General features: G+C 34.4%; 1 protein-coding gene across 1 annotated transcript in view; it reads left to right on the plus strand.

Moving 5' to 3' along the window:
• LOC123540783 (uncharacterized) overlaps positions 1-13553 on the plus strand; it is a 112472-nt gene that overhangs the window by 11877 nt on the left and 87042 nt on the right. The window contains exons 4-6 of the mRNA XM_053526113.1: positions 1389-1466; positions 2117-2194; positions 2647-2721. Coding sequence (XP_053382088.1) covers positions 1389-1466; positions 2117-2194; positions 2647-2721 — 231 coding nt within the window. The remainder of the gene's footprint in view (positions 1-1388; positions 1467-2116; positions 2195-2646; positions 2722-13553) is intronic.

Genomic DNA, 13553 nt, shown 5'->3' on the forward strand with positions numbered 1-13553 from the left:
GATATTTAGTAAAATTTCTAAAATAGCAACATCTACCTATTAGTAATGCCACTTATTTTGTATGTAACCGATTTAAGAGTCTCTCATTTTTATATATCACGAATTATTTTCTACAACTAGACAGAATTATAGCTTAGAAGTAATTGTAATTTGGAAAATATCTTTATTGAAAATTCGTCTGCGATACATGTAGTACCGACTGCCACCAACATTAATTGAAAATCGATTGCGACCTGTTGGTAATTGAAATGCAGTAGTTGCATCACAGAAAGAAGCCACAGCAGAAGTTAAATATTTGCCACTTTCAGTTGGTAACAAAGTGTAGCAATTGTTTTTAGATATTTTAACAGCACGTTCTCGGTCGATATTTCTTTATTTTAGACTTTTAGTATAGCCTCAACCATTTCTCCATTACAAAATAAAATCTTAAAACTATTTGAGGCACACCATGAGAAAACCAACATGGTGTTTTTGCGACCACTGTAGATCCAGACCAGTCTGCGCAACGGCGCAGTCTGGTCTGGATCCACACTGTTCGCTAACGGTTTCTATAATTGCAATAGGAAGCAATAAGGAAAACGAGCACTATGGATTCCGACCAGACTGTACAAATGCGCAGGCTGGTCTGGATTCTTGCTGGTCGCAAATTCACTATATTGTTTTTTTCATTATGGTACGGCTCATTTTATTATTGAAACAAACGGGTGTTTTAATCACACGTTTACACTGATTTTGCTTTACTTTGACGGATTACGTTTATGCTCATGTTGATGTGAAAATGTGTTCATTAAAAATGAAAGAAATATGCCTCACTGGTAAAATCACGGACCACGTTATTCAACTAGAAACCTAATAACATTGTATTTGATCTCACTTCTCCGTCAGTTTGGGATATCGTTCTCATAGAAAGTAAGTCTAGGGAATAACGAAGGTTTAAAGTTTAAAATAAAAGTTATTCAATCAACTCTGGAATTGTCGATCTTTTAATGTAGCGGTGTATAGCACTGCAGTTTGCATTTAAAAACTTGTATCAGCTTCTATGAGCTAAAGCTGTGGCCATTTTGTTAGTGGTGTTTTAATCATGCCATTTTTGTCCGAACAAAATACGCTTTGAACAGACAATACATTCAAAGTTGTACAGAACAGATTATCATTTATAGCTTATAAATACACGAATTTTAGTACTTGAACCATTATGAAGATTTCGTATATTTCTGTATAATTATTGTTAAACAGATTTATTACAAAATATGAATATTTGTGAAAATAGTGAAGGATCTTGTCAACGTTGAATCTTGTTTACGACCTTTGTGTTGAAAGTTTCCTTCATATATGTTTCACTTACAAGTACAATTTAATGAAACGCTTTCCAATAATACTTCTTCAAGGAACACCAACACGAGGGAAGAAAAGAAATGTATTAAGATGTTTTTCATGGTTGCCATGTCTTCGCCGACAAATGAAAGGTAATGTTGGTTACCGAACTTCAAGATACACCTGAATTTACATTTTTATATATTTTACCTTATTTGCTGACGCGTGTCAATTCCCATAACTGCAAGGCCAAAGCAACTCTCAGAGTCATTTATGTTTACATGCATAGCTAAGTCTAAAGCTCTGGCCGCACCTTCTTTAATGTTTTCTTTTTTCACATAAATAAAAGGTAGATATTAAGTACTCAGACTTTAATTTATTCAGCCATGTTGTCATTTGTCCAAATTTGGTTTATTTGGTTTTATATAATTTTGCTTTGATTTGGCCTAAAACGACTATTTCATGGTAATATAACTTCATAGATTTCAAATGTGAAGACAACAAGAAGAGCAGTTATGATATCATTTAAATAAGATTTCGTGGATTGATGCACCAAATTCTTTCCCCATGAATATTTCCAATCATAGAGTCTAGTAGGTACTGCTGCCAATAGTGTTTCTCTGTAAAAATAATAGATGCAATCATCACAAGCCTTGATGGTTTCGACCGTCACATTAAAAGTTAAATAATGAAACTAAATCAAATAATGTTTGCCTTAAAATCAATTGTACTAGTATAACATGTTGTTCTTTGCTGTGAAGTTAATCAACTGGGTTACCAGTAGTTTCCTTTTTTTATTCAGAAGAAACAGAAACAAACGGGATAGAATATGAACAGCGTCCGGTTGAAGAGGAAGATCAGCATGTTAAGATGAAAAAACGTATGTAGAACGTAGTGATCTTCTTTCAAAAGCTATATCCAACCTAAATTCACAGTGGTACATATTCAAGAACAAAAAGCGAATTGGGTACAATCTGTTAACTAACCTTTCAGAAAAACTGTACTCGCAATTTTAACCACTAGTAAACTTTCCCAATAGCAGACGAGAACGTGTAAACAAAAGAGAACAAAAAAGAGTCGTCGCATTACACTGGCCTACTGGCCTACTTTACAGTGTTTACGACCGGTACGTGGTTCGGTCTGTTAACAGACTATACTGCTTTAAGTATCATATAAATAAAATGTACAAGGAAACCCAACATCTATCGTTGTGTGTGTTGGTCTGTCTGTAAAATGTCCGTCCATGCATAAACATGTGTTGCTCTTGTGTATCAATCAAAGTATCTTTAATTAATATTAATTGGGTTACTAGTAGTTTGTTTTTGTTTTCAGAAGAAACAGATGTAAGTACGGCTGTACATACACAGCATTCGGCGGCGGAAGAGGAATATCTTCAAAAGAAAACCCGTAAGTTGATTTCTTTTGTTAGATGATCTTCATTCAAAATATGTATCCATAAAAATTTAGAGGTAGACACTGAGAACAAACACCGAAATTAATACAATCCTATAAAACTGAAAACTTTCAGCAGTCGTCAACATTCGTGAACTTTATGGGTTGGAGCAGAAAATTGCAGCAAATGGCAAATAACGTGCCTTCGCATTGTATTTGTCCCAATTTACAGAAATCACGTACTGATGTATATATTCCATGACTGCAAAGTTCGATTCGGAAGTAAATTTTACTGCTCTAAGAGTAATATGAAGAAAGTAAACAACATTTAGTCATAATAGTATTTGGTTTGTCCGTCTGTTTGTCCATTCCTACATTTGGATTGACACAGATGAGAATAAAATTTATGTGCATCTGTCCTCAAGTCCTTCCGTTATGCTTTTGTTACCACGTATCTCTAGTATATGTAGATAGTTTCTAAGTGCAGACGTCCGTTATTCTTTTGTGTCCGTCACGTATCTATATTTCAAGTATATGTCAACAGTTTGTTATTAAGGAACGTGGTTTTCCCTTTACTGATCAACTTTGCTTTCTCCACCCCCGACCCCATTTTGCCCTTTACCATTCCCTTCCCCTCCTTCTATAATTAGCATTTAGCATAAATAAATATGTACTTGTTGGATGTTTGAAGCAACTCGTCTGAAATATTTTTACATTACAGCTTCTTTTTGTTGTGGGCTTGCTTTGCGGGTGCCAGGCTCTGGGGCTGTGTGTTTAGTGCTCTGTGCTTCCGAGAAATCTACCCTTACATTTTATCCTTTGTATCTCTAGTATATGTAAATAGTTTCTAGGTGCAACCATCCCCAAGCCCTTTCGTTAGGTTTCTGTGTCCTTTACGTTTCTATATCTCTAGTATGTGTCGATAGTTTCTAAGTACACCATCCTCAAGCCCTTCTGTTATGACCTGCGTACCTCACATTTCTATATTTCTAGTGTATATCGATAGCTTTTAATTGAAACCATCCTCAAACCCTTCCGGTAGGTCTTGTATACTTCACGTCTATATCTCTAGTTTTATAAATATGTCAATAGTTTCAAAGTGTAGCCCTTCTCGAGCACTTCCGTAAAGATTTAGTATCCATCTCATTACTGTATTTCTAGTATATGTCAATAGTTTCTAAGTGCAGCCGTCCTCAAGCGTTTCCGTTAAGTTTTGTGTCCATTACGTTTCTAGGTTAAGCCTTCTTAGGATGGTCGCAATCACGTTTGTGTACCTCTCGTTTATGTCGAAAGTTTCCAAGTGTACCCGTCGTAAACAATATATTTTTAGTGCATGAACCAGTAGTTGCCATTAACAGCACGAGAGTCATCTGGCATGGGGGGTGCCAGACGGGTTTTGCTGGCATGGGTAAAATAACCGGAAACGCCAGTCCGATATGCAAGAAATTATAGGATGTCATACTTCAAATTTATGGGAGGGATAGGTTTTTGTCACTGGCAGTTATTTGCTGGCCAGTTAAAACACTGTTTTCAAACCTGGTTAATTCTAAATGTACACCGTCTTTTATCTTTTAGCTTACAAAATATTTGTATCAGGTCTATTATGACCGTAAAACTACTGTTTTATTCAATGTAGGCCCTATTGAGTGTTTGTTTTGTTAAATTTGTTGTTATAATTGTAATATTGATGCCCGTATGGGTCCAGTTATAAATAAAACCTTGAATAACCATATAATTATGCTTCTTTTTCTTCATGATTCGGCTCTATTATCACAAAAACTCTGGCGACACGAAGCATGAATAAAGTATGAAATAAGAGAAATGGCAGTTTCTGACCTCATATGCCTTATCTGAGGACATCTGATGCTTTTTATGATAACTCAACTGTTATGAAATAACGGGTATCAAAATAATTTGCTTTAAATCCTGCTCACGGGGACATAATCGACAAAAAATCATCGGGAAGCGGGCTGCGCACCGGGAATGGAGTTGCTCGTATACATCATAATGTATATAATGTATACGCGCAACTCCATTCCCGAGGCGCAACCCTATTCCCGATTTTTTTTGCCAATCTTTCCCCCAAAAACAACATTTCATTCAAATATATGTAATATTCATGACTGTCATACACGTGTTTAATCATTAGAAGCGTTACATTTCCAGAAAGAAGGCACAAGAGTTAGAAAAAAATGCATTTTTTTAGGATTCCAAACTTTTTTTTACAGATCCAGCCAGCAGAGTTTTCATGATATCAGGGCTAATGCTTAAATTAAAAACTTGGTATTTCAAACATATGATCTTTATTCATTTTTGTGTCGAATAGCATTTTGCTTTTTTTGAAAACACTCGTAAATTTGTCATTATTTACAAAAACAAAAAACCACCTACTTCGATTTTGTATATATTGATGCGCAACACCAACACCGGAAGTCGCGCAACCCGTTTTAAGCGTATTCCCAGTGGGAATTGGATTGCGCGTTTACCACCCGTGTATAATTACAAGATACGATAAAAGGCAGATTTTTGAAGCCGCAGCCTCTCCCTATACGAATACATGCCTAGAGAGAGGGCCCGATTTCCCTTTCAAGAAGAACAAGAAGGTCAGTCTTAACATAAGCACTTTTGCACGGTGCGACGACAAGTGTGGTCGCTTTCATAATATGAGACTGAAGGAGAAAAAGAAAAACTCCAAGTAGGCATAATGATAGAATGTGTAGAATAGAGGGTGGGTGTGAGGGAAGATTTGATATTGGTGAAATACTGCTAACTCACTTCTTTACATTTTTAAAGTTAACATTCTAATCATATAGGTCTACTAATGTCGGGCTTCACATTTCCAGTTCTTATTGTCAGATCCTCAAAGCGATTACCTTTAATTGTGTTCATTTGAGTGTACCGTATTGCGGAAGTAATCGCTGCGGGGAGTTTTATAAATGTTCATTGACATAACGAGGACGGTACCCATGTGCAAACGGGTAGGTATCATTGATTATTTTTATCCATCGTCAGAGGTACCATCACAAACAGTGACAGGATGCATATAATTGAAATTTTATCAACAGAAATAACTTGCAGGTACACGATCCATTCGTTTTGTAGTTGAGTATGCATAGGTTTACCAAGTAGAGTGCCAAATTCAGTTATCGCAACTTCGAACAAAGAAAAATACGCCTCAAAACGTCAAATTACATGATTTTCGTTACATTTCTTCTAAGTTTGTATTCATATCAGTATTATTAAGGACTGAATTTTTCACTAGTGCGAATTAATGCATTTCCTCGGACGATTCTGTCTTTAAAATGTTCAACATGCTTAAATATGTGTCATACGTTGGTATTGTGTTATATACCCTATACAACCCAATGTAATATAAATCACACGAGAGCGGTATCGCTCACTGGAGTAGGTACTCGTATAACCAGTGTGTTCATTATAGAAAGAAAATGTCTGAAATAGAAAATTTAAAGAAAAGTAACCCAAGAGATTTTTGGAAATTGTTTAAAAAGGGTTCGGTCAAGCTCGGAAATAAAATACCATTATAACAAATCAGAGAATATTTTTCTAACATAAGCAATGAACTGTTTGATTGTTACAATGATGAGGCTGAAGATTTTTGTGAGAATAATGATTTTAGTAATCCAAATGTATCATTCCCTGAATTAGACCAGCCAATTACTGTTGGCGAGATTTTATCAGCTGTGAAGTTATTGAAACGTAGTAAAGCTTAAGGTAGTGACTGTCTTTTAAATATTTTATCCTCTCATTTAAGCGATTTATTTAATTGTATTTTGAAATCGGGATATTTTCTCCATAAGTGGACTGGAGGCATTATAATTCCTCTGAATAAGAAAGGTAGTCAGTCAGATGTTAATAATTATAGAGGTATAACACTTCTAAGCTGTTTCTCAAAATTGTTTACTACTATTATCAATACACGGATTGAGAAATTTTGTAATGAACATAACACAATTTCGGATGCCCAGTTCGGATTTCGTAAAGAAAGGTCTATTGTAGACGCTATATTTATACTTACATCACTAGTTCAAAAATATTTAAATGGAAATAAAAGACTATATGTTATATTTGTTGATATGATGAAATGTTTTGATACTATCTATAGAAATGGTTGAAAATGTATAAATGTGGAATACAAGGTAGATTACTTAGAATGATACGTGATATGTTCAAAAAAGTTCAGTCTTGTGTTAAATCATGTTCTAACTATTCTGATTATTTTCAATATGCTGTCGGCTTACGTCAAGGGGAGGTAATGTCTCCTCTATTATTTTCTCTTTTTGTAAAGGATCTTGAGTTATATCTACAAAATAATGCTGAGTCCGGTCTGCTTTTAGATGAGGTAGTCCTAATACTTCTTTTGTTTGCAGATGATATGGCCATTATTGATAAAACACCAGAAGAAACACAATAACCTTTAGATCTTCTTTTTTATACTGTAATAACTGGGGTCTTAAAGTAAACACGTCGAAAACGAAAATTATGGTATTTCATAAAAGAGGTGGACTATTTAGCATTTGACCTATAATGACCAAGTAATAGAAGTAGTTGATGATTGTCAGGATACTGGTTATATGACCCAGGGAAGTGCCTACGCCTTTAGTATCTTGAACAATGAAATGGGTCCTATCCCTAAGGTGACTATGTCTTAGACTAGCTGACAAACGAAATAGAATGTCCTTTGTTAAAACGTATAGCTAGTGAGACCAAATATCTCATATATAGAATTTTCCTCTGGCTAACTTGCCTAAGTGATTCGTGTACCAATGATTTGTAAATGATTTCTATTGAGCTAGACAATTTCAGGGATCAGGCAAATCACTAAATGTTTCAAACTAAAAATTTTCAATCAGCTCAAACTCCTATAGGCTGGAGACTCTCTACTTGACTGGTCTTGTTGTTGAAGTTCCCGTCAGACAATGTATATGAATCAACAACATACGAGTCCTATCGCATAGATGCTCGGCCTCTGTCTTCTCAACTCTTTATGATTGCCCTGACTCCTGGATGCTCAGTGCCTATATGCTATCACATGTAGCATTCAACTACCATATAGGTATATCCCCGATGCTTTGGCTGTACTTCGCCAGTAATGCTGAACTGTCTATAAGCTGGAACTCTCCTACTATCTTAGTAGATTACCAAACTCTGGGTCTCTGTCTCAGCTTCCCGATGCTCAGCCTACGCTATCGTCTATAGCATTCAACTGCCCTTAAGGTTAAACTCCTATGCGCTGGCCCTATAGCTCGAAACCTTTAATATCGTATTTCTGCTACTCTTCTTTAAATAGTCTACGAACTTCTATTTTTTTCTTTTTAATAATTTATCCGCCCTGACAGTGTAGTTGCAGTAACTTCCTTATCAAGGTACTGCGATAAATTATTAGTTGAATCCTCGATGTGTTTTCTTCAACCGCTGGATACCGAATGCCTTCTCCTTTTGTTTTTGTTTTGTTTTATTCATTTTTATTTGTTTACGCTGCGCTGCGTAGTTATGACTGTTTCCAGTCAAACTAATCAATCGTAGGCCCAGCGAGATTTGAATTTTGAGACCCGTTGCCAGATACAGGTCGAAGTCTGGATTGTTTCCAAAGAATTAGATTCATATGATATAATTAAACGGGGGCCTTAATTCAAGGCCCGGGTGTTAGTTTTTGAACATGTCTGGGTCTTGGCTGGAGTATTTGTTGTTATTGTAATGTTTTGAAATGTTATACCCCCCTAAATTATGTCTAAACTGCCAAAAAATAAATAGATTATGAGATATATATTTAAATTTATTAAATTTGGTCATCCAGGGTAAGAACCGCGATTACCTTACTTACACTCCTGAAACGCCTAAGAAAAACTGCCACTGACCATGGACTACATCTATACTTTAACCATAAACTTTTTAAAACTTTTAAAACTTTAAAAACACATCTATTACAAAACATTTATATACGTCCGATTGTTGCCAGTACACAGGTTATTTATAGATTACACGCCACGCCTATACTGCATAAATGTGTCTTATCGATAAATATGCTTATTCTATATTCTCGTAAACATTCAATGTACTTTACCGATACCGTTTTACTCTATGTTTTTAAAATGCTGTCATTTTGTCATTTTTTAATGTTTTTCATGTCTGTTTTTTGCACTTTATAGCCCAAAGTCTAAATTTAATGATTATATCAATATTAATTACTTTACCTATTGTAAAGAAAAGATATTTACGATCGCGCTGTATGAAATTTTGCGGTTGGTTTTATCAAAATTCAATCGTTTCTATGTGATTTTGCTTATTTTTATTAAATTATCTTACTAAAAATGCTCTAGCATTATAGCTATATGTGTTCTTTAGCGATTCTGAGAATTTGAAGATAAACTATGGATTAATAAATGTTTTACACGCAATTCCTGTGAATGCCTTCTCCATCATCCATCTACTTATTTATACCCCAGCAGACGTGCTATTGTTAGAACTAGTTTCTGATTGGTCCAAATTTTAACATAACGTTTCACAACGAGCACTTGCTCTATCAAATATCTGGTTCCCTTTCACTCCAACATGCTACAAACTGGATGAACTGTCAAACTTGGTAAGGACATTGTTTATTTCAATATTTTCTAATTACTCATTCTGACCGTTTAAAGTGTTATAACTGATTCAAAATAGTTTACAAGCTGAACCATTTGCACTAAACAATTTGCATATAGGACATATTATTCACTTTGGAAACCCTTTAACAATGTTTACATTTTGCTTTTGAGAACGAGTTTGGCGATTCAAACCGTTTTCAACCTCATATTATGGACTTTCGGTAATGAATGTTATTTTGTAATTTTCAGTTAATTTATAAACAATGATATGTTAGGAAGTTTTTATCTTAGATCAAATAACCCAGATTTACAAATATATAAGCATATGTATTAGTCGATGGATACTTACCAAAGTGTTCACAGAAATTTTGAAGATAAATCCCAAAATGTTATATGGATAATAGTCAACATTGTAAACTGACACGAAAAAGAAACGCAACAAGTATTGTAATAGTCAATATTTATAACCTACTGATGTTTAGCCATACAAACTTATATGTGTATTCAAAGTAAACATAACAGAAAAAAAATTTATCATAAAAAAAATGAATATCGTCTGAGATCATATTTCTTTCCATGCTTCAACGTCAGTGCAGTCAATAACGCGTATAGCCACATTTCTCTGTATGACAGCCTATACAAGGGTGGACTTGAAGGTGGAGTTTATTGTTGACCGTACTATGACTCTGCCACCATTGTACGGATAAACCTCACGCATACAGTTATTTGCGAAACGTTCGTTGCGGCGTCTGTATATTCTGACCTATCCGTCAGCGTGATGGAGATTAAATCTTGAATCGTCGCTGAATACGACAGTTCCCCACTGACGTCATCGGTTATTAGAGCCCAGCGTTGCTTTTCTTGACGATGACAAGAACCTGACATCGAGTTGGAGGACGGAAATGAATCCCGTATTTACGCAAACAATCTATGACTGTGTCACGGTGAATTGGCCGTCCGGGATTTTCAATTACAACATGTGACGTGGATTGCGACGTCACAAACACAAAGCTGTCACGTAAATGATGTTGACGTATCATATTATCTTGATGTATGCTTGTCAGACGCGGTGCAACTGAACGTGGACGGTCACCAGCTGTTACTGTAATGTTAACGTCAAAATTGTTAATTTTGAAACATTGTATCTGTGAAATTCCACCGGTTAAAAGTCCCAAAATTCGATTTCTCTCTGCCATATTTAGCCTTGGTATTTGAATAAGAAATTTAATCGGTGTTGAGTATACTCCTTGTACATGTAAATGAAGCAATGTATAGATTAACTTTATGCATCGAGGCGTGTCTGCACTTTTAGGTCATAACAATACTGCGGTAAACACTGAAAATAGAGGTTAAGTCACGCCTTATTGGCGTTGAATTATACACAGCAAAGTTTGTATTGATTCGCCTCGTGGTAAAATAGCACGAGGTTCACGAGCATTTTGTGCAGCGCCATTTAGATGACAGGAAGCGAAATATGGAATATAAGTATTGATGTATGCTCTTAAAATGAACTGGTGAGGAAATATAATTGTTGCATTAATTTTTCGTGTAAGTTTAGTTTGATATTTGCATATGGTGTTCTTCCGTTAGAATTTTGTATATTAGATAGGTATGAAATGTGGTAACTTATTGCTGTAGCATGCTCAGTGCAATGTATTATACACGTGGTCAGTAAGAGAGGTCTTGGTGTACCAATATGTACACCTAGGTATTCAGAATGTGAACAGGGTTTGTGTTATTAGTGATTATAAAAGGTAGTTGACAATCAAATACATGTATGTATTTTATATGGAATGTGGAGACCGTGGGATAAAAAGGGACAGCGGGGGGAAATAACACTTATGCATATGTGTACTTGATACCAGGAAGGTGCAAGTTGTACACTGCGCCTGTTACCAGCATATAAAGTGTTAACAGACTCATATCATCATGTTGTTACAAAGAAATTTATCAAAACATGCCCACGCACACAAAACTGGTCAATCTGTAATAGGATGTTAATGAAAAAAAAATCAGTTTTGGTTATTATCCACTTTCAAAGACAACGCATGTAGGGCATTATCCATGGTCATTTTTGGCTATTATCCATTTTCATACACAGATAAATATAAATGGTTTTGACATTAAAACGGCAAAAGTAAACAACTTACTGTAAACTATAACAGATAGTGAAATGGTAGAGTCGTATGTACAGTGAATTACAAGTATGAAAAAAATTCTAAATATTTTTTATGATTTTTCAAACTAAACTTACATGGTTTTTGTAAACTATTTAACATATTGTGTATTGTATTCACAAAAATACAGTAAAATAGTTTGAGTTCCATGGAAACAAATCGCCATTCGTTCTTTTTGCAACATCTGGGGGTTAAAATCACTTATCAAGCCACAGCAACTTACCGAAAAACGTGAAATTTTCAAAATCGTTTATCGGCCATTTTATAGCATGGTGGAGTTATCACATCATCTTGTATTATCCGGGTAACAAGGGTGATAATGTGCGAAGCTGGGACCCAGCTATGCATATAATGAACCCAAATAAGCCACAAATGACCCTAAGTCTATTATTTATAGCAATTCAACAATGATAATAGCAACGATTACATGAAAAAGGGAGTCAAGCACAATCTGTGCTTATGTGTCACGTTATCAACATATTAAATATACAAATTATTCTGACAATGATTTTAATTATCTTGGTACTATGTTTAATTTCACGGGTAAATTTATATTAAATCAAGAACATTTGATCGGTAAAGCTTTAAAGGCCATAAAATGTGCTTTTGTATAAATGTAAGGAATTTTATCTCAGTCCCAAAACATTATGTCAGCTATTTGATGCCTTTGTATCATCTATATTAAATTATTCATGTGAACTTTGGGGCTATTCTAAGTCCAAAGAAATTAAAAGAATACATCTAAAATTTTGCAAAATGTTACTGAAAGTGAGACCAAATACATGTAATGCCAGTGTCTATGGTGAACTGGGAAGATAACCTTTATATGTACATAGATATGTAAGAATAATAAAGTATTGGTTGAAAATGGTTGATACTGATAAATATAATATTAAAAACAGTGTATAATTTATCATTGGATGATAGCAATAATGGTCTTAAAGGCAAAGAAAATCTATATAAGTGACCTCCTCCAAATACTAGACTTTTTAATCCCCAATATACAAGATCCTGTCTGGTCAAATCTGATAAGGGTCCATAAAACCCCTGTAGACTTGACATGTAACCTAATTATTGTCAGGGAATCATAAATTTTATTACCTACAGATAAATTGGTTATTTCCTGTGTTTTGCATTTCATTGAAGTGCTGATTATTTTTTTGTTATTTTTTTTTTGAATGTACACAAAATTATTTTAATTGATGTTGAGTAATGACCCAGCCAATTAAATAATTTAACTCTTATAGCAAAGCAATTCTCACTCCTTAAGCATTAAAGAATTACTTGAAACTTAATAAAAGAAATTAAAAGTTTGTTTATTCAATGATTATGATCATTTTATAAAAAGTAACAAAACAAAACCAGAAAAAAAGATAATTGCTGGATTGTTTTAGAAATTAAAGAAGCGTGCAGTTGCATTTTTGGTAGATAAAATGGAATATGGACAGAAGGATTTTATATATTAAAAATGCATAATTCCCATTGTGTTGTCTAAATAATGATTCTTTTATGTACAACAATATCCAGCAATAAAGAGATATCATTGTTCAAAATATACATAATTTATTATTTCTAAAAGCTATGTGCCTAGTGAATGCATTTTTTATATTTTTGATTAAAAAAACAAAAACAAAAAAACAGAAACGATGTATTTTAATTGTTAAAAACCTTGATTATTGAAAATATGGAAAAAAAAAACACTGTTGCATCTTATTACTTTGTTTATTTAGCCCTAATTCAATCAAGCTTTCTAAACTCGTAATAAAGGTGAGAACTGATTTGCTATGAAGGTGAGAAATATCACCTGTAATTTATGTACTGCACAGTAGCTATACAGTAGCTTATTATGATTAACAGAAGCAAGTCTATCAATAGTCCAGTCTTGTGTATTGGCCCTTACCGTTGATACGCCGATCTTATCATTCCCATAGGCCACATACCAGGCATACCAGAATCAGTGTCTTTTAAAACTGTGTTTCAAACGTCAAAAGGCTTTTGAACGATTATGGATTTTCATATATGTTTGGTAATTCTAGCGGTATAAATAAGAATATGTTTTTGCGCGAAT

Source organism: Mercenaria mercenaria, chromosome 16, assembly GCF_021730395.1.
Source record: "Mercenaria mercenaria strain notata chromosome 16, MADL_Memer_1, whole genome shotgun sequence".
Taxonomy (NCBI): Eukaryota; Metazoa; Mollusca; class Bivalvia; order Venerida; family Veneridae; genus Mercenaria; species Mercenaria mercenaria.